This window comes from Ranitomeya imitator, chromosome 8 (genome assembly GCF_032444005.1).
Source record: "Ranitomeya imitator isolate aRanImi1 chromosome 8, aRanImi1.pri, whole genome shotgun sequence".
NCBI classification, from domain to species: Eukaryota; Metazoa; Chordata; class Amphibia; order Anura; family Dendrobatidae; genus Ranitomeya; species Ranitomeya imitator.
The window spans coordinates 13,659,044-13,680,278 of record NC_091289.1 but is presented as its reverse complement, the minus strand read 5'-3'; the positions used below and the strand labels follow the sequence as shown (position 1 = coordinate 13,680,278).

At 46.9% G+C, this 21,235-nt stretch overlaps 1 protein-coding gene across 1 annotated transcript; it reads left to right on the top strand.

The window, feature by feature from the left end:
* The first annotated feature begins 805 nt into the window (after positions 1 to 805).
* On the top strand, positions 806 to 9,381 carry UQCRC1 (ubiquinol-cytochrome c reductase core protein 1). Its single transcript, XM_069736326.1, has 13 exons — positions 806 to 896; positions 2,148 to 2,288; positions 4,130 to 4,216; positions 5,658 to 5,787; positions 6,004 to 6,202; positions 6,327 to 6,406; positions 6,542 to 6,657; positions 6,952 to 7,095; positions 7,473 to 7,633; positions 8,240 to 8,325; positions 8,416 to 8,504; positions 8,972 to 9,047; positions 9,138 to 9,381. The coding sequence occupies exons 1-13, from the start codon at positions 834 to 836 to the stop codon at positions 9,200 to 9,202; spliced, it is 1,437 nt and encodes a 478-aa protein (XP_069592427.1). The 5' UTR covers positions 806 to 833; the 3' UTR covers positions 9,203 to 9,381.
* The last annotated feature ends 11,854 nt before the right edge of the window (positions 9,382 to 21,235 follow it).

The following is a 21,235-nucleotide window of genomic DNA, read 5'->3' as shown; positions in this document are numbered from 1 at the left end:
TAGTTATATTCTTGTACATAGGGGCAGTATTATAGTAGTTATATTCTTGTACATAGGAGCAGTATTATAGTAGTTATATTATTGTACATAGGGAGCAGTATTATAGTAGTTATATTCTTGTACATAGGGGCAGTATTATAGTAGTTATATTCTTGTACATAGCAGCAGTATTATAGTAGTAATATTCTTGTACATAGGGGCAGTATTATAGTAGTTATATTATTGTACATAGGAGCAGTATTATAGTAGTTATATTGTATATAGGGGCAGTGTTATAGTAGTTATATTGTATATAGGGGCAGTGTTATAGTGGTTATATTGTATATAGGGGCAGTATTATAGTAGTTATATTCTTGTACATAGGAGCAGTATTATAGTAGTTATATTCTTGTACATAGGAGCAGTATTATAGTAGTTATATTCTTGTACATAGGGGCAGTATTATAGTAGTTATATTCTTGTACATAGGAGCAGTATTATAGTAGTTATATTCTTGTACATAGGAGCAGTATTATAGTAGTTATATTCTTGTACATAGGGGCAGTATTATAGTAGTTATATTCTTGTACATAGGGGCAGTATTATAGTAGTTATATTCTTGTACATAGGGGCAGTATTATAGTAGTTATATTATTGTACATAGGGAGCAGTAGTATAGTAGTTGTATATAGGAGCAGTATTATAGTAGTTATATTGTATATAGTGGCAGTATTATAGTTGTGTAATCGTCACTTCTGACCTCCCAGCAGCAGAGGGCGCACTTAATCTAGTATCACTTTCCTTTCCTGTGTCTTCTTGCGCATGCGTTCGTCTGTCTCAGTGTCACCTGGAAGATGGCGGCGTCCGTGTACAGAGCCGGCAGTGCTGCGGGCAGGGTCCTTCTTTCCTCCCGCTCGGTAGGTGCTGCTCGGTACCGGGCGGCGGTGGGGGTCCGGGTGGGCAGTGGGGGCGGTTTTCTCTCGTTCTGTGGTTGTCAGGCTGCTGTGTGGAGAGGCCGCCGCTGTGTGCGGTGAAGGTCATCCTGTCCGGAGGCCGCCGGTGCTCGGTGCCGTTCTGCGGTCTTGGCTCCGGCCGCTCCCGGGATTGTTATCCGGTGTCAATTGTTGGGGCGTGAAGAGATTTATTGAGTTTCTGCTGTTAACCCCTGATTCTCCGGCGTCCGCTCCTTTGGACGCTGTGGTCATGTGACCGTATTCTGAGCCTCTATTATACGATCTGTATAATCTCTAGGACTTTATATCAGTGTATTGCAGACAGCGCCCCCCAGGTCGTGTCCGGTACTGCCGTCCTGCCTCTGTTTCTTCAGGGTAGCGGAGGTGTAATACCAGACACAACCCGGGGGCAGGGAGGGGGCGCTGTTCATATACTGAAGCTGTGTTTTATTAATTATGGACAATCTCTTTCAGTAATATAAATCAATGGCCTATGACTAGTATTTACAATTAGGGTGCAGGGACGCTGTGAGCCTCTATTGGTCATGTCCATGTGACACAGCTGCAGGGCTCGTTACAGTGTATCAGTGTGCCCTGCGAGGCACAGGCAGACACGAGGGAGCAATGCGCTTGTGTCTCTATGTAGTAACAATCTGAGGGCATCACTAATATTGTGATTAGCCAGCTGCTCACTGAAATGGATTCGCAGCTGCACTGCTCAATAGTACGGCATCAAGTGTTACCTTTTATAGCACTTGCTATAAAGCAGCAGCACAGGTAACATTATACAGTAGAATTGAGCCGTGTAGCTGCAAATCCAGCACTATGGTAATATGAAACATTTACCAGGAAGCAACACTAGCAGGAAAGATATACAGCAGTACTGAGCAGTGTAGCTGTGAATCATCCAGCACTAAGTTGAGAAAACACTTGCAGTAAAGCAGCAGCAATAGAGAACATTATACAGCAGTATTATACAGTGCAGCTGTGAATCCAGCACCAGGGTGAAATAAAACATTTTCTAGGAAGCAGCTGTAGGATTATTCAGCAGTACTGAGCAGTGTAACTGCGATTCCTTCACTTGATGTATAACACTTCATAGAAGCCTCAGGAGTTGTGTCTTTGCTTCTCACTTTTTCACTCCGATAGATAACGGCAGTTGGACACACTGTAGGTTTGGTGGACTAAAATCCTTTTATGATTTTTTTCCCGCAGTCAGCACTGTTAGGGGTGACGAGGAGCCGCAGCGCTTTGTCCTATGCGCAAACATTAAGTAACATTCCCGATACCCAGGTGAGCGCTCTGGAGAACGGACTGCGCGTCGCCTCTGAGGAGTCTGGAGAGCCCACGTGCACCGTAAGTCCTTACTAATAAATTGTGTTATTTCCCTTTCCTGCAGCTGACATTTTTTTTTGAAGCTTTTGTTTTTCTTTCTCCACTTACAAGAACCAGAACTTTTTTATTTTTCTGTCTTTATGGCCGTTCGAGGGCTGGTGTTCCGTAGCAGGACTTGTAGTGTAGTAGGGCCAGAATGAGACCATGTGCCATAAATGCTTCTTTTAAGGTACCTTCACACATAACGATATTGTTAACGATATCGTTGCATTTTGTGACGTAGCAACGATATCGTTAATGAAATCGTTATGTGTGACAGCGACCAACGATCAGGCCCCTGCTGGGAGATCGTTGGTCGCTGAACAAAGCCCAGAACTTTATTTCGTCGCTGGACTCCTGCTGACATCGCTGGATCGGCATGTGTGACACCGATCCAGCGATGTCTTCACTGGTAACCAGGGTAAACATCGGGTTACTAAGCGCAGGGCCGCTAACTAACTAATCAGGTCATGATTAAGGGAGCCTAGTCTCCAGAAACGCGTTGAGATTCTTACCCATATGGTTGTGCTGAAGTCTGTATCCTCCATGTTTAAAGTTTAATAAAGAAATCGCCTTTTTACGGACTCGGTGAAGCTGGACATTTCTTTCTTTTTTTTTGGATCTTGCACGCCTGGACACAGCGGGTCCGTGCTCCCGAGGTTTGGTTGCTGAATCACGGGTGAGCTGGTTTATGTTCCTTCTAACCCGATGTTTACCCTGGTTACCATCCTAAAAGTAAAAAAACAAACAGTACATACTTACCTACCGCTGTCTGTCCCCGGCGCTGTGCTCTGCTCTCCTCCTGCACTGGCTGTGAGCGTCGGTCAGCCGGAAAGCAGAACGGTGACGTCACCGCTCTGCTTTCCAGCCGCTGTGCTCACACAGACAGTACAGGAGGAGTGCAGAGAAGCAGAGCGCCGGGGACAGACAGCGGTAGGTAAGTATGTACTGTTTTTTGTTTTTTTTTACTTTTAGGATGGTAACCAGGGTAAACATCGGGTTACTAAGCGCGGCCCTGCGCTTAGTAACCCGATGTTTACCCTGGTTACCGGCATCGTTGGTCGCTGGAGAGCGGTCTGTGTGACAGCTCTCCAGCGACCAAACAGCGACGCTGCAGCGATCCGGATCGTTGTCTGTATCGCTGCAGCGTCGCTTAATGTGAAGGGGCCTTTAGTGATTTACAGCGGCCTTTAATGGGTTAACAGCACCGACTGGAGCCTAGCCTTGATCACTGCTGTTTCTGGCAGGTGACATCTGCTGCCTATAGTGTCGGCTCGGGACTTGAGCCCGTCCCATACACCCGCACTGGCCGGTGGGCGTACATGTTGGTCAGATATTGAGGAGTGATTAGAATATTAATGACCTGTTGACAGGTTGAGTCCTCAGTATCAGATCGGTGGTCGTCTGACACACGGTAACGTTGCAGATGAGCTGTGGCCGGATGTACACAAGATACTGCTCCCGTACACTCCGTAGTGGCTGCTCCACTCCTGTTCACTTCATTGGTAATTGACTCATCACCTGATGTGCTGCTGAGCTCCACTTACTGTGTACATATGGCCGCCACAGGAGTTAAGACACCCGTCCATCTGATATTGATGACCCCCTTTAGGTTCCTCTTCACTTTCAAGACCCCTGCATGCTGTCACTGAACTGAAACAATCCTGTTTACGTCCTGATAAAGGCAGACATGTGATGTCCTGGCGGCACCGTAAGACGTTATTTAATCCTTGGTGATGGAATCGCGCATCCACTGACAACAAGCAGAGGTCTTGTAGTAGGAATGGTTTGGGACATCCATTTTATTTCTGCCTGTTCTGTAGGTCGGTGTGTGGATTGGAGCCGGAAGCCGCTATGAAAATGCAAAGAACAACGGAGTGGGATATTTCCTGGAACATCTGGCCTTCAAGGTGAGAGACAATAAGGTTCAGCCTCCACTTCTGAGTGGTGAGAGCGGCAGCTATCTTCCTCTCCAATACAGCAGTGGTGACAGCAGGGGGTGACCGGCAGGTCTGTGGTGTCGGCGGTGGGTCACCGGCAGGTCTGTGGTGTCGGCGGTGGGTCACCGGCAGGTCTGTGGTGTCGGCGGTGGGTCACCGGCAGGTCTGTGGTGTCGGCGGTGGGTCACCGGCAGGTCTGTGCTGTCGGCGGTGGGTCACCGGCAGGTCTGTGCTGTCGGCGGTGGGTCACCGGCAGGTCTGTGCTGTCGGCGGTGGGTCACCGGCAGGTCTGTGCTGTCGGCGGTGGGTCACCGGCAGGTCTGTGCTGTCGGCGGTGGGTCACCGGCAGGTCTGTGGTGTCGGCGGTGGGTCACCGGCAGGTCTGTGGTGTCGGCGGTGGGTCACCGGCAGGTCTGTGCTGTCGGCGGTGGGTCACCGGCAGGTCTGTGGTGTCGGCGGTGACGCTGCTGCTTCCTACAGGAGTCGGAGATCCAGAGTGGTCACCTCTGCTGCCCGACTGGTCACTTAGGAGCAGCCTGATCTCATGTGTGAGGCCCACGGGGTGACTACAGTCCATAGAAAATGACCAACTACTTCCCGTTGGAGCCAGTTTTCATTTTTGTTTCTCTTCCAGTAATTTTTTAAATTTTTTTTGTCGACATCCACAAATGAGTGCTTGTTATTTTTTTTGTAGTTGTGATTGACACCAATCACTCTTATGTCCTGAAAAAGGGAAAATAAAACAACATTTCCAAGTTGACTTTTTTTGTATAGTTGTTATAAATATCTTTCTTTTATATATATATATATATATATTTTTTTTTTTTAAATCGGAACTCAAAAAATGTAATTGATTTTGAGACCGGGAACGTTTTCTGTTCTCATCGATGGAGCAGTATGAGGACTCCTTTCTCTTGTGCCGAGATGCATTTTTTATTAATACTATTTTGGGTAATATTTAACATTTCCATTGATTTTTTTATTTTTTTTTATTGCTTTTTTACGGTAGTTGCAGTGAAAGAAAAACTAAAATTTGCGTGTTTTGATCCTTTTATGTTACACAATTCAAAGGTTCAAAGGTTGGACTTTCAAGAACATGGTAATACAGAATATATATATAATTTTTTTTTTTTTTTCGCAACCAAACATGGGGGTGGTTTAACCTGCGATTATAAAGCTTCTTAGGAGTACAAAGATGGAAGTGATGCAGACGGGGGGCCTTCAGTATTAACATAGACGACATGGCATTTTAGCCATCATCTGTCGGTGATCACCTGAACCTCCACACCGCTTAGAACCACTTAAAGAGACTGACAGCGGCATCATGTCAGTGGTTCTTACTGTTGTGCCCCTCTGACATGTAACATACGATAAAATATAAACTTCTTTTTCTATTAAATCTTTCATCCAGGGAACAAAGAAGCGCCCCCAAGCCGCCCTGGAGCAAGAGGTGGAGAGCATGGGAGCCCACCTCAGTACTTACACCACCCGGGAGCAGACGGCTGTCTACATAAAGGCGCTGTCCAAGGATCTGCCTAAAGGTAAGGCCCTCATTGTGAGCTTTATGGATGTAACGAACGGTCCCTGGCTGCAGGAGACGACATAATGAGGCCAGACATGCTGGATATCCCTCGCCCCGATCACTCGATCGTACATATGGGCCGAGCTTTACCTCTAAATCCTAATGCGATTTTGCCTCCCGTCTCCCAGGACTGGAAATCCAGTGTCTGATTTTTTTTTTTTTCCTCTGTTCTCAGCTGTTGAGATCCTGGCCGACGTGGTCCAGAATAAGAGCCTGGAGGACTCTCAGATCGAGAAGACGCGAGAGGTGGTGCTGAGGGAGATGCAGGAGCTCGACTCTAACCTCGAGGAAGTGATGTTCGATTATCTCCACGCCACCGCGTTTCAAGGAACCCCCCTCGGCCAAACCATTGTGGGCCCATCGGAAAATATAAAGTAAGCAAAATCTGGAAAGGTCGTCATCGCTTTGTCTACGTGACGTTATTTAATATTAGTTCAGTGACAGTCGTAGATGACTCCTCTAGGACACATACTCATCTATTGTGATCTCTTCTACCAGGAGGTTCACACGGGCCGACCTTCTTGAGTACATCAACCTTCACTACAAGGCTCCTCGCATGGTCCTTGCTGCAGCAGGAGGTAACGCTGCTCCCTTCATAGGTCCTATAGAATGATATAAACCCCGTCTGCAATCCCTCCAGCCTGCAGGACCCATGTTACAGCAGGAAATGATTATTACATCTCACATATTGTATGTAATATGCATATTTTCAGGAATCAATCACAAGGAACTGTGTGAACTCGCCCAGAGACACTTAGGCGGCCTTTCTTCAGAATACGAGGACGGTGTCATCCCTGTGCTCGCCCCGTGTAGGTTCACAGGAAGCGCAGTGAGTATATGAATTGAGCCTTTTTTTCAACCAGCGCATCTGAACTTAAACCAAATTAAAGATGTTATACCGTTCATTGTACACCGCTCCTCTGCAAACAATGTCTTACTCCACCAGCGATTGTATGGATGAGCCATACAATCATTGTATGGACCCAGCAAATTCGTTTCATTGACAGATCTGCTGGGTCCAGTATGAGCATTTTGCACCATATGACCCCATTATCTTGTGTTCTGTATAATATTGATCATTATTTTTCCTTTTTGTCCTTTTTTTTTTTCTTTTCTTTTTAAGCTCTCTGCCCGTAATGATGACCTGCCCTTGGCTCACGTTGCCATTGCAGTCGACGGGCCGGGATGGAACAGTGCCGACAACGTCGCTTTGGCTTTAGCCAACACCATCCTCAGCAACTACGATACTACATATGGAGGCGGGAAGGTAAGGAGAGTAAATCCAGCGTTCTCCTTTCCTGAGAAAATAGTTTAGACCTTAATACCACACGTGCGTTTCGCTGAAGCGTAATGTGAACTCTGCAGCCAAACAGCGGGCACTGATTGGCTGCAGCGCTCTTGTGAGACCCCCACTACATGTTCAATGATGAGTACGGAACTAGAGGTGAGTATTAATTTTTTTTTATTGGGGCTTTGTCCAACAGTGGGCCATCCCTTTAAGAAACAGTTAAGAAATATTTTTTTATTTAAAAAAAATTAATTAAATAGTCAGAAATAATGAAACATGATATTGCATTAACTGTGCGAAGATTTTTTTTTTTTTTTCAAGAAGTTTTAATCATTTTTTTTAATTATTATTTTTAGAATCTCTCCAGCAATGTCGCGAGAGCTGCAGCAGAGTACAATTTGTGCCAGAGCTTCCAGTCCTTCAATATCCGTTACTCCGACACCGGACTCTTCGGGCTTCACTTCGTGACCGATAAGCACAGTATTGAGGACATGCTCCATATTGCTCAGGGAGAGTGGTGAGGAGATGAGCAGATAGTGCTGGGGAGGCATGAAGGAGTTTTTTTTTGTTTTGTTTTTTTTTTTAAAAAATGGGTTGTCCTGGCATCCATTTAATGCTAAAAAATACTGACTGGTGGGATCATCAGTATTAGATATATGGAAAAACCCCAATCGGTGGAATTTAGCAGCGGGTCCTATCCTGCGGCGCCACCAGAGGGGAGAAATGTGGTATTACATAGAACATAAGTTACCAATTAGTGATGAGCGAATATACTCGTTACTCGAGATTTCCCGAGCATGCTCGGGGGTCTTCCGAGTATTTTTTAGTGCTCGGAGATTGTTTTTCTTGCCGCAGCTGAATGATTTACATCTGTTAGCTAGCATAAGTACATGTGGGGATTCCCTAGCAACCAGGCAACCCCCACATGTAGTTATGCTGGCGAACAGATGTAAATCATTCAGCTGCGGCAAGAAAAACTAAATTTCCGAGCACTAAAAAATACTCGGAGGACCCCCGAGCATGCTCGAGAAATCTCGAGTAACGAGTATATTCGCTCATCACTATTACCAATCAATCGCTCCTTATAGAAAAGTCCTTAGTGTCTGTACGATCTGTACCTCAGGATGCGTCTATGTACCAGTGCAACAGACGGGGAAGTGTCCCAAGCTAAGAAGACGCTGAAGACTGCTCTAGTGGCCCAACTGGATGGTAAGTGGGGTTCTAATTGCAGGGAATCCTACGATGGTAGATCCCTCGGCTTATTACATCTTTGTGATTTTTTTTTTTTCTCCTTTGAAGGAACAACCCCGGTGTGTGAGGATATTGGGCGCCAGGTATTGGCTTACGGTCAGCGCGTCTCCTTGGAGGAATGGAATTCCAGGATTGATGTGAGTATTGAATGCTTGCTCTGTGGGTGGTCACGAAGCCGTTTCTGTGCCCCCACAATGCAGATACACCCCCAGAATGCAGCTGCACCCCCTATGCTATCGTTTCTGTGGATGGCAGACCACTGGGGGATCAAGATGCACAGATCGGTCTGAGCAGCTCTTATTTCCATAGACATTGCCATAACCTCGCATCAGATAATAAAGGAAATGAAACCCTCTCCCGACCGTCCCGTATACACATGCACGCTCCCCTCAGTTGAGCATGCATGTGTTTTGAATACTCTGGCGTTGCCTTTTTTTCTATAGAAAATACAATGATCTGGCTTTACAAATTCATCGATCCTTTACGAGGCCTCCACACACACAGGAGGGGTTCACTGAAAGGTTTTTTGTTTGCTAATGTGAATTGGGGCTGAACACATGTGCTGTCAGGATGAAAAATTCATCTCCGATGTGTCTTCCTACAGGCCGTCAATGCCAAAACACTGAGGGACGTGTGCTCCAAATACCTGTATGATCGGTGCCCTGCCGTGGCTTCAGTCGGTAGGTGCCAGCTTCGGGGTGCACTAATGCTCGGAGTCTGAGCCGCAGGTGCAGTCTTACTCATTGCATCGTCCTCTTGTTTTCGCCCAGGTCCCGTCGAGCAGGTTCCTGACTACAACCGTATCCGCAATGCGATGTACTGGCTGCGTTTCTAAACTCCAGAAAACCTCAGTTTTGTCCTTTTTAAGAAGCTTGTGAAGAAAAAAAGTTGTTTTATTTTCTCTGTCACGTCTATGCGGCTGCAGCAGAACCTGTCACCAGGTAGAACTTGTAAGATTGCATCTGTTCCCAGAATTGCTGAAAACATGGAATAAAGTTAATTTAATCACTGTGATTGGTGATGACGACTTTGCTCTCGATGCCGCAGGTAGCGCTGCAGATGATCTTGGATTTCCTGAGATTCTGCACAGAAGTGTAGAAAGATTTCAGCTTTGGTGTTTTAATTCATATGCAAATGAGCTGTAAAGTGCATCTGGGCGTGACAAAGCACTTTCAGCTCTTTAACCCTCACTCCTTATTTCGCACGCTGCGTCTTGATGAACAGGACCTGTCAATCATTGCATCAGGCGGAGAATATGGAGATGGTTGGAAGTTCTTTGACATGCCGCATACTTTAATGTGTGATGCATATTTTATTTTTTAACGGCCAGACCTTAGCAGCGAGACACTTTACTGCTCTCGCCCCTGCAGCTGCCATTGAGGTCTGCTCGACAGCAGCGCCCTCCAGTGGCCATGCCCTCCAATCTCCTGACTCCTCGGTAGCAGGATCCCCGTCCCTCCGTTAGCAGAAATGATGCTGCCCCCCGGCTGTTTTCTGGTTACTATAGAAAGTCCCGACATGTTAGAGGTGCAGACATTTTACGAGTAACATCACCTCGGTGTCCGCCGAAGCTTAAGATTTATTTCACTGCCTCCATAAATCAGCTCCAAGGTTGATGGATATGTAACATGACAGGCAGTCATTGTTACGGCACGCAGAAGCACACAGAGGGCATGTGGACCTTTTAGGCTTCCCCCATGCAGATTATTTGCCTTGTGAGGTTTTTTTTATGCATTTTTTTGCACATGTACTTTTGCTATATTTAGGGAAAAATGTGTGAAAAATGGCACTGAAAACAAAAATAATTTTTACAAGAAAAAACTGTAAGTATAAATTCGCCTTTTAGGAGCCTCTATGTGTCCGACTATCTAATAGTAAATGTACGAAGGGTCTCCCATGAGGTGATGTACCAGGAGGGGATGGTTGCTCTCGGACGCCCTCCGTATTCATTGCCGCATGGGCTCATACCCCGGGGTGTAATGTGGGGCGAGTCTGGTGTTGTATGAGCCTTGCCCGTGGTTTCGCAGGGAGCTACGCCCTCCGCAGGGCCGCCGCTGGCACCGCACCAATTGTACTGGGTGCTAAGAGGTTCCTGAGGCTACAGACAGACTTGGGCTACGAGCCTCGCAGGGCCGGGTGGATGTCTGTAACGTCTTTTGTGTTTTAAACACAAATTTTTGGGTTGTGGAAAATTTCCAGGAATTGTGAGGAGCGAGACGAGTCCTGGCGGGTGCAGAGACCCCCTTGTGAGCGGCCTGAGGGTAGGAGAAGGGCGGCACAGCTGATTATCCGGCATGTGTCAGATTTTCATGCTGCTTGGCTCCGGGCGAGGGCCCCATTGTAGTATAAGGGCCACTCTCCCATGGAGCAAGGCATAAGGTATAGCCACGCTTTACATCATACTTTATACACCAGTCACAACCAGAGCTGCAAATCTTGTATTTACCAGATCCAGCAACCAGATGCTCAGAGACTCGAGACCCCCATATACATAAGAGCTTGGGTGACAGTCTTCTGCCTATGGGGACCCCCGGCAGATGATGTCAGGGGGGAGTAAGTGGAGGCAGACAGCGGATCTATCCTAAAGATAATGTGTGCAAACTGTAAAGCGCTGCGGAATATGTTAGCGCTATATAAATATAAAGATAATAATATATAATATATAACTACCTCCTCATCCCACCCTCTCTCTGTTGGAGTCCCCCAAGGCTCTGTTCTAGGACCCCTACTCTTCTCAATCTATACACTTGGCTTGGGACAACTCATAAAGTCCCATGGATTCCAGTACCACCTCTATGCTGACGACACTCAGATCTACCTCTCTGGCCCAGACGTCACCGCTCTGCTGTCCAGAATCCCAGAGTGCCTATCAGCCATATCCTTCTTCTCCTCTCGCTTCCTCAAACTCAATGTGGACAAATCTGAACTCATCATCTTTCCTCCATCCCACAAATCTTCCTTACTTGACCTATCTATCGCAGTCAATGACATCATGCTTTCCCCTGTACCCGAAGTCCGCTGCCTCGGAGTAACCTTCGACTCTGCCCTGTCCTTCAAACCGCACATCCAAGCTCTTTCCACCTCCTCTCGCCTCCAGCTCAAAAATATCTCCAGGATCCGTCCTTTCCTCAACCCCCAATCTACTAAAATGCTTGTGCACGCCCTCATCATTTCCCGCCTTGACTACTGCAACATCCTTTTCTGTGGCCTCCCTGCTAACACCCTTGCACCTTTCCAGTCCATCCTTAACTCTGCTGCCCGACTAATCCATCTCTCTCCTCGCTACTCCTCCGCTTCCCCCCTCTGCAAATCTCTTCACTGGCTCCCATTCCCTCAGCGTATCCAGTTCAAATTGCTAATACTGACCTACAAAGCCATCCACAACCTGTCTCCTCCATATATCTCTGAACTAATCTCCCGATATCTTCCTTCACGTAATCTCCGATCCTCCCAAGACCTTCTTCTCTCCTCCACACTTATTCGCTCCTCATCCAATCGCCTCCAAGACTTCTCCCGAATATCCCCCATCCTCTGGAATTCTGTGCCCCAACACGTCCGACTATCAACCACAGTCGGATCCTTCAGACGGAACCTGAAAACTCATCTCTTCAGGAAAGCCTACAGCCTGCACTGACACCGCTGCTGCCTCACCAACACCAGAGCTACCGCCTCACCAACACCGGAGCTACCGCCTCACCAACACCGGAGCTCCTGCAACCCTCAACCTACTGTCTCCTTCCCCATAATCCTGTAGAATGTAAGCCCGCAAGGGCAGGGTCCTCGCCCCTCTGTATCAGTCCGTCATTGTTAGTTTGTTTACTGTATGTGATATTTGTAACTTGTATGTAACCCCTTCTCATGTACAGCACCATGGAATCAATGGAGCTATATAAATTAATAATAATAACTATAAAGAGCACAGGAAACCTCGTCCGAGCGCTGGTGAATGGAGGAGTCGGGGAGGTAGCGGAGCCATCAAGGCCGTGACTGCAGTATAAAGCATGGTGTAACAAGTACGTACAAGTATCCGCACTCGGGCAGTATTCGGAATATCTGACTTGTGTTCTCTTCAGCAGTGGATCATCGGTGATGGCTCTCGTCTGTCCATCTGTCATGTGCGCTCGCTCAGGCGTTATGAGTTGTTTTTTTTAATTTTCTATAAAACTATTTTGCGAGCGATGTGTACAAGTTGTGACACCGGACTGCCTGTACCTGGGGGAGCGGTGAATGCAGAATGTCTGAGCCACTGAATAGAACAGAACCTGATCTCTCCCGGTGCAGAGTAAATCCTGCCCTACAGTTATGGGATCGGTGTCATCCTGGGAAGCGGCAGCGCCTCTCCTCCTACAGTCCTGAATAGCAGATTACACCCATGCCGCCATCGCTGTCACTCAGAAGCCTCAGTAGACTGTTAGCTCTGTGGCCGCAGATGTGATACAATATTATACAGGGTGTAATCATTGCTATAAATGTGACCAGACTAGTAAGAAGCCGGTGCTCGACCAGGATCCCGGCACATCGCAGCCAAAATACAGTGACTGATGCTGTCACGGCAGAGCCCATGTGCTAGAGGCTATTGGTTTAGCAGCTCCCCCTAGTGGTGACTGCACACAATCTTATCATGTATCTCTGTATACAGGGAGCTCCCCCTAGTGGTGGCTGCAGACAGGATCTTATCATGTATCTCTGTATACAGGGAGCTCCCCCTAGTGGTGACTGCACACAATCTTATCATGTATCTCTGTATACAGGGAGCTCCCCCTAGAGGTGACTGCAGACAGGATCTTATCATGTATCTCTGTATACAGGGAGCTCCCCCTAGAGGTGACTGCAGACAGAATCTTATCATGTATCTCTGTATACAGGGAGCTCCCCCTAGTGGTGGCTGCAGACAGGATCTTATCATGTATCTCTGTATACAGGGAGCTCCCCCTAGTGGTGACTGCAGACAGGATCTTATCATGTATCTCTGTATACAGGGAGCTCCCCCTAGAGGTGACTGCAGACAGGATCTTATCATGTATCTCTGTATACAGGGAGCTCCCCCTAGTGGTGACTGCACACAATCTTATCATGTATATCTGTGTGCAGGGAGCTCCCCCTAGTGGTGGCTGCACACAGAATCTTATCATGTATCTCTGTATACAGGGAGCTCCCCCTAGTGGTGGCTGCACACAGAATCTTATCATGTATCTCTGTATACAGGGAGCTCCCCCTAGTGGTGGCTGCAGACAGGATCTTATCATGTATATCTGTGTGCAGGGAGCTCCCCCTAGTGGTGGCTGCAGACAGGATCTTATCATGTATCTCTGTATACAGGGAGCTCCCCCTAGTGGTGGCTGCAGACAGGATCTTATCATGTGTCTCTGTATACAGTGAGCTCCCCATAGTGGTGGCTGCAGACAGGATCTTATCATGTATCTCTATACAGGGAGCTCCCTCTAGTGGTGGCTGCACACAGAATCTTATCATGTATCTCTATACAGGGAGCTCCCCCTAGTGGTGACTGCACACAATCTTATCATGTATCTCTGTATACAGGGAGCTCCCCCTAGTGGTGGCTGCAGACAGGATCTTATCATGTATCTCTGTATACAGGGAGCTCCCCCTAGTGGTGACTGCAGACAGGATCTTATCATGTATCTCTGTATACAGGGAGCTCCCCCTAGAGGTGAATGCAGACAGGATCTTATCATGTATATCTGTGTGCAGGGAGCTCCCCCTAGTGGTGGCTGCACACAGAATCTTATCATGTATCTCTGTATACAGGGAGCTCCCCCTAGTGGTGGCTGCAGGCAGGATCTTATCATATATCTCTGTATACAGGGAGCTCCCCCTAGTGGTGGCTGCAGACAGGATCTTATCATGTATCTCTGTATACAGGGAGCTCCCCCTAGTGGTGGCTGCAGACAGGATCTTATCATGTATCTCTATACAGGGAGCTCCCTCTAGTGGTGGCTGCACACAGAATCTTATCATGTATCTCTGTATACAGGAAGCTCCCCCTAGTGGTGGCTGCAGACAGGATCTTATCATGTATCTCTGTATACAGGGAGCTCCCCCTAGTGGTGGCTGCAGACAGGATCTTATCATGTATCTCTGTATACAGGGAGCTCCCCCTAGTGGTGGCTGCACACAGAATCTTATCATGTATCTCTGTATACAGGAAGCTCCCCCTAGTGGTGGCTGCAGACAGGATCTTATCATGTATCTCTGTATACAGGGAGCTCCCCCTAGTGGTGGCTGCAGACAGGATCTTATCATGTATCTCTGTATACAGGGAGCTCCCCCTAGTGGTGGCTGCAGGCAGGATGTTATCATGTATCTCTGTATACAGGGAGCTCCCCCTAGTGGTGGCTGCAGGCAGGATCTTATCATGTATCTCTGTATACAGGGAGCTCCCCCTAGTGGTGGCTGCAGACAGGATCTTATCATGTATCTCTGTATACAGGGAGCTCCCCCTAGTGGTGGCTGCAGGCAGGATGTTATCATGTATCTCTGTATACAGGGAGCTCCCCCTAGTGGTGGCTGCAGGCAGGATCTTATCATGTATCTCTGTATACAGGGAGCTCCCCCTAGTGGTGACTGTAGACATAATCTTATCATGTACCTCTGTATACAGGAAGCTCCCCATACTGGTGGCTGCAGTCAGAAATAATTTTATCATGTATCTCTGTATACAGAGAGCTCCCCCTAGTGGTGGCTGCAGACAGGATGTTATCATGTACCTCTGTATACAGGGAGCTCCCCCTAGTGGTGGCTGCAGACAGGATCTTATCATGTATCTCTGTATACAGGGAGCTCCCCCTAGTGGTGACTGCAGACAGGATCTTATCATGTATCTCTGTATACAGGGAGCTCCCCCTAGTGGTGGCTGCAGACAGGATCTTATCATGTATCTCTGTATACAGGGAGCTCCCCCTAGTGGTGGCTGCAGACAGAATCTTATCATGTATCTCTGTATACAGGGAGCTCCCCCTAGTGGTGACTGCAGACAGGATCTTATCATGTATCTCTGTATACAGGGAGCTCCCCCTAGTGGTGGCTGCAGACAGGATCTTATCATGTATCTCTGTATACAGGGCGCTCCCCCTAGTGGTGGCTGCAGACAGGATCTTATCATGTATCTCTGTATACAGGGAGCTCCCCCTAGTGGTGGCTGCAGACAGGATCTTATCATGTATCTCTGTACACAGGGAGCTCCCCCTAGTGGTGGCTGCAGACAGGATCGTATCATGTATCTCTGTATACAGGGAGCTCCCCCTAGTGGTGGCTGCAGACAGGATCTTATCATGTATCTCTGTATACAGGGAGCTCCCCCTAGTGGTGGCTGCAGACAGGCTCTTATCATGTATCTCTGTATACAGGGAGCTCCCCCTAGTGGTGACTGCAGACAGGCTCTTATCATGTATCTCTGTATACAGGGAGCTCCCCCTAGTGGTGACTGCAGACAGGATCGTATCATGTATCTCTGTATACAGGGAGCTCCCCCTAGTGGTGGCTGCAGACAGGATCTTATCATGTATCTCTGTATACAGGGAGCTCCCCCTAGTGGTGGCTGCAGACAGGCTCTTATCATGTATCTCTGTATACAGGGAGCTCCCCCTAGTGGTGACTGCAGACAGGATCTTATCATGTATCTCTGTATACAGGGAGCTCCCCCTAGTGGTGACTGCAGACAGGATCTTATCATGTATCTCTGTATACAGGGAGCTCCCCCTAGTGGTGACTGCAGACAGAATCTTATCATGTATCTCTGTATACAGGAAGCTCCCCGTACTGGTGGCTGCAGTCAGAAATAATTTTATCATGTGCCTCTAGACAGGGGTTTTGCAGCTCTGTGTCAGATAAGCTCTATGACTCATCTAATCATATATAATGATATATTCGGAAATTAACCAGTGCAGAATCTGCAGTCAAATACAAAGTTACAGACGTGGCAATTTGTGAATAATCAACAAGGATCTTAAAAATTGCAATTTCCTATCCAAACAATCCCATTAAATACTTGCTCCTAAGTGTTTCAGATGAACATTCATCCCTCGGGGTCTGTCGTGCAGACCCTGCCCCTGTTTGATGAAGAAACACTGCGTCCCAAGCAGTGCGAGCCCCGGAGCGGAGCCGCATTCCTGAGACATTATCATCTTACCGGGGCTGCGAGACACCTCCACATAATGAGCGATTAGCGAGAAGGAAGACGTTACTGTATCATTATCCAGGGTCTCATTAGTCTGGATCCTCCTCACAGCGCTGGTACTGAGCGCGGGGCAGGCGATCATCCCGAGTCCTGTGATCATCAGGCTTTTGTCCCCGGCTATAACCATTTAAACTCAAGTAGTAATTCTAAGGGAATTAATGGTGTAAACTTTGGTGTTAACCCCTTCATGACCCAGCCTATTTTGACCTTAAAGACCTTGCCGTTTTTTGCAATTCTGACCAGTGTCCCTTCATGAGGTAATAACTCAGGAACGCTTCAATGGATCCTAGCGGTTCTGAGATTGTTTTTTCGTGACATATTGGGCTTCATGTTAGTGGTAAATTTAGGTCAATAAATTCTGTGTTTATTTGTGATAAAAACGGAAATTTGGCGAAAATTTTGAAAATTTCGCAATTTTCACATTTTGAATTTTTATTCTGTTAAACCAGAGAGTTATGTGACACAAAATAGTTAATAAATAACATTTCCCACACGTCTACTTTACATCAGCACAATTTTGGAAACAAAATTTTTTTTTGCTAGGAAGTTATAAGGGTTAAAATTTGATCAGCGATTTCTCATTTTTACAACGAAATTTACAAAACCATTTTTTTTAGGGACCACCTCACATTTGAAGTCAGTTTGAGGGGTCTATATGGCTGAAAATACCCAAAAGTGACACCATTCTAAAAACTGCACCCCTCAAGGTACTCAAAACCACATTCCAGAAGTTTATTAACCCTTCAGGTGCTTCACAGCAGCAGAAGCAACATGGAAGGAAAAAATGAACATTTAACTTTTTAGTCACAAAAATGATTTTTCAGCAACAATTTTTTTATTTTCCCAATGGTAAAAGGAGAAACTGAACCACGTACGTTGTTGTCCAATTTGTCCTGAGTACGCTGATACCTCATATGTGGGGGTAAACCACTGTTTGGGCGCACGGCAGGGCTTGGAAGGGAAGGAGCGCCATTTGACTTTTTGAATGAAAAATTGGCTGCACTCTTTAGCGGACACCATGTCACATTTGGAGAGCCCCCGTGTGCCTAAAAATTGGAGCTCCCCCACAAGTGACCCCATTTTGGAAACTAGACGCCCCAAGGAACTTATCTAGATGCATAGTGAGCCCTTTAAACCCCCAGGTGCTTCACAAATTGATCCGTAAAAATGAAAAAGTACTTTTTTTTCACAAATTCTTTTAGCCTCAATTTTTTCATTTTCACATGGACAACAGGATAAAATGGATCCTAAAATTTGTTTGGCAATTTCTCCTGAGTACACCGATACTTCACATGTGGGGGTAAACCACTGTTTGGGCACATGGTAAGGCTCGGAAGGGAAGGAGCGCCATTTGACTTTTTGAATGAAAAATTATCTCCATCGTTAGCGGACACCATGTCGCGTTTGGAGAGCTCCTGTGTGCTTAAACATTGGAGCTCCCCCACAAGTGACCCCATTTTGGAAACTGGACCCCCCAAGGAACTTATCTAGATGCCTAGTGAGCCCTTTAAACCCCCAGGTGCTTCACAAATTGATCCGTAAAAATGAAAAAGTACTTTTTTTTTCACAAAAAATTTATTTTCGCCTCAATTTTTTCATTTTCACATGGGCAATAGGATAAAATGGATCCTAAAATTTGTTGAGCAATTTCTCCCGAGTACGCCGATACCTCATATGTGGGGGTAAACCACTGTTTGGGCACACGGCAGGGCTCGGAAGGGAAGGCGCGCCTTTTAACTTTTTGAATGGAAAATTAGCTCCAATTGTTAGCGGACACCATGTCGCATTTGGAGAGCCCCTGTGTGCCTATGCAATGGAGCTCCCCCACAAGTGACCCCATTTTGGAAACTAGACCCCCCAAGGAACTTATCTAGATGCATACTGAGCACTTTAAACCCCCAGGTGCTTCACAGAAGTTTATAATGCAGAGCCATGAAAATAAAAAATAATTTTTCTTTTCTCAAAAATGATTTTTTAGCCTGGAATTTCCTATTTTGCCAATGGTAATAGGGGAAATTGGACCACAAATGTTGTTGTCCAGTTTGTCCTGAGTATGCAGATACCCCATATGTGGGGGTAAACCACTGTTTGGGCGCACGGCAGGGCTCAGAAGGGAAGGCACGCCATTTGGCTTTTTAAATGGAAAATTATCTCCAATCATTAGCGGACACCATGTCGCGTTTGGAGAGCCCCTGTGTGCCTAAACATTGGAGATCCCCCACAAATTACCCCATTTTGGAAACTAGACCCCCAAAGGAACTAATCTAGATGTGTAGTGAGCACTTTGAACCCTCAAGTGCTTCACAGAAGTTTATAACGCAGAGCCATGAAAATAAAAAAAAAAAATTATTTTCTCAAAAATGAATTTTAGCCCGCAATTTTTTATTTTCCCAAGGGTAACAGGAGAAATTTGACCCCAAAAGTTGTTGTCCAGTTTCTCCTGAGTACGCTGATACCCCATATGTGGGGGTAAACCACTGTTTAGGCACATGCTGGGGCTCGGAAGTGAAGTAGTGACGTTTTGAAATGCAGACTTTGATGGAATGCTCTGTGGGCGTCACGTTGCGTTTGCAGAGCCCCTGATGTGGCTAAACAGTAGAAACCCCCCACAAGTGACCCCATTTTGGAAACTAGACCCCGAAAGGAACTTATCTAGATGTGAGGTGAGCACTTTGAACCCCCAAGTGCTTCACAGAAGTTCATAACACAGAGCAGTGAAAATAATAAATACGTTTTCTTTCCTCAAAAATAATTTTTTAGCCCAGAATTTTTTATTTTCCCAAGGGTTACAGGAGAAATTGGACCACAAAAGTTGTTGTCCAGTTTCTCCTGAGTACGCTGATACCCCATGTGTGGGGGTAAACCACTGTTTGGGCACACGTGGGGGCTCAGAAGGGAAGTAGTGACTTTTGAAATGCAGACTTTGATGGAATGGTCTGCGGGCGTCACATTGCGTTTGCAGAGCCCCTGGTGTGCCTAAACAGTAGAAACCCCCCACAAGTGACCCCATTTTGGAAACTAGACCCCCAAAGGAACTTATCTAGATGTGTGGTGAGCACTTTCAACCCCCAAGTGCTTTACAGAAGTTTATAACGCAGAGCCGTGAAAATAAAAAATCATTTTTCTTTCCTCAAAAATGATGTTTTAGCAAGCAATTTTTTATTTTCTCAAGGGTAACAGGAGAAATTGGACCCCAGTAATTGTTGCGCAGTTTGTCCTGAGTATGCTGGTACCCCATATGTGGGGGTAAACCACTGTTTGGGCACACGTCGGGGTTCGGAAGTGAGGGAGCACCATTTGAATTTTTGAATACAAGATTGGCTGGAATCAATGGTGGCGCCATGTTGCGTTTGGAGACCCCCTGAAGTGCCTAAACAGTGGAAACCCCTCAATTCTACCTCCAACACACCCCTAACACTTATCCCAACTGTAGCCGTAACCCTAATCACAACCCTAACCCCAACACACCCCTAACCACAACCCTAACCCCAACACACCCCTAACCCTAACCACAACCCTAATTCCAACCCAACTCTAAGGCTATGTGCCAACGTTGCGGATTCGTATGAGATTTTTCAGCATCATTTTTGAAAAATCCGCGGGTAAAAGGCACTGCGTTTTACCTGTGGATTTACCGTGGATTTCCAGTGTTTTTTGTGCGGATTTCACCTGTGGATTCCTATTGAGGAACAGGTGTAAAACGCTGCGGAATCCGCACAAAGAATTGGCATGCTGCGGAAAATACAACGCAGCGTTCCCGCGCGGTATTTTCTGCACCATGGGCACAGCGGATTTGGTTTTCCATATGTTTACATGGTACTGTAAACCTGATGGAACACTGCTGCGGATCCGCAGCGGCCAATCCGCACCGTGTGCACATGGCCTAATTCTAAAGGTATGTGCACACGCTGCGGAAAACGCTGCGGATCCGCAGCAGTTTCCCATGAGTTTACAGTTCAATGTAAACCTATGGGAACCAAAAATCGCTGTACACATGCTGCGGAAAAACTGCACGGAAACGCAGCGGTTTACATTCCGCAGCATGTCACTTCTTTCTGCGGATTCCGCAGCGGTTTTACAACTGCTCCAATAGAAAATCGCAGTTGTAAAACCGCAGTGAAATGCGCAGAAAAACCGCGGTAAATCCGCCATAAATCGGCAGCGGTTTAGCACTGTGGATTTTTCAAATCCGCTGCGGAAAAATCCGCATAGGACCAGAATACGTGCGCACATACCGAAACCCTAACCCTAACCCTAGCCCTAACCCTACCCCTAACCCTACCCCTAACCCTAACCCTACCCCTACCCCTACCCCTAACCCTAACCCTAGTTCTTACCCCAACCTTAGTGGAAAAAAAAAAAATTCTTTATTTTTTTTATTGTCCCTATCTATGGGGGTGACAAGGGGGGGGGGGTCATTTACTATTTTTTTTATTTTGATCACTGAGATAGGTTATATCTCAGTGATCAAAATTCACTCTGGAACGAATCTGCCGGCCGGCAGATTCGGCGGGCGCACTGCACATGCGCCCGCCATTTTGGAAGATGGCGGCGCCCAGGAAAGAAGACGGACGGACCTCGGGCGGCCAGGTAAGTATAAGGGGGGGAGATCAGGGCACGGGGGGGCGTCGGAGCACGGGGGGGTGGATCGGATCATGGGGGGGGGGGTGG

Coding starts and splice junctions, on each gene's coding strand:
- UQCRC1 (XM_069736326.1), top strand. CDS start 834: ATGGCGGCGTCCGTGTACAGAGCCGGCAGTGCTGCGGGCAGGGTCCTT. Junction 6,658..6,951: donor GTAGGTTCACAGGAAGCGCA/GTGAGTATATGA, acceptor TTTCTTTTTAAG/CTCTCTGCCCGTAATGATGA. Junction 8,505..8,971: donor AATGGAATTCCAGGATTGAT/GTGAGTATTGAA, acceptor GTCTTCCTACAG/GCCGTCAATGCCAAAACACT.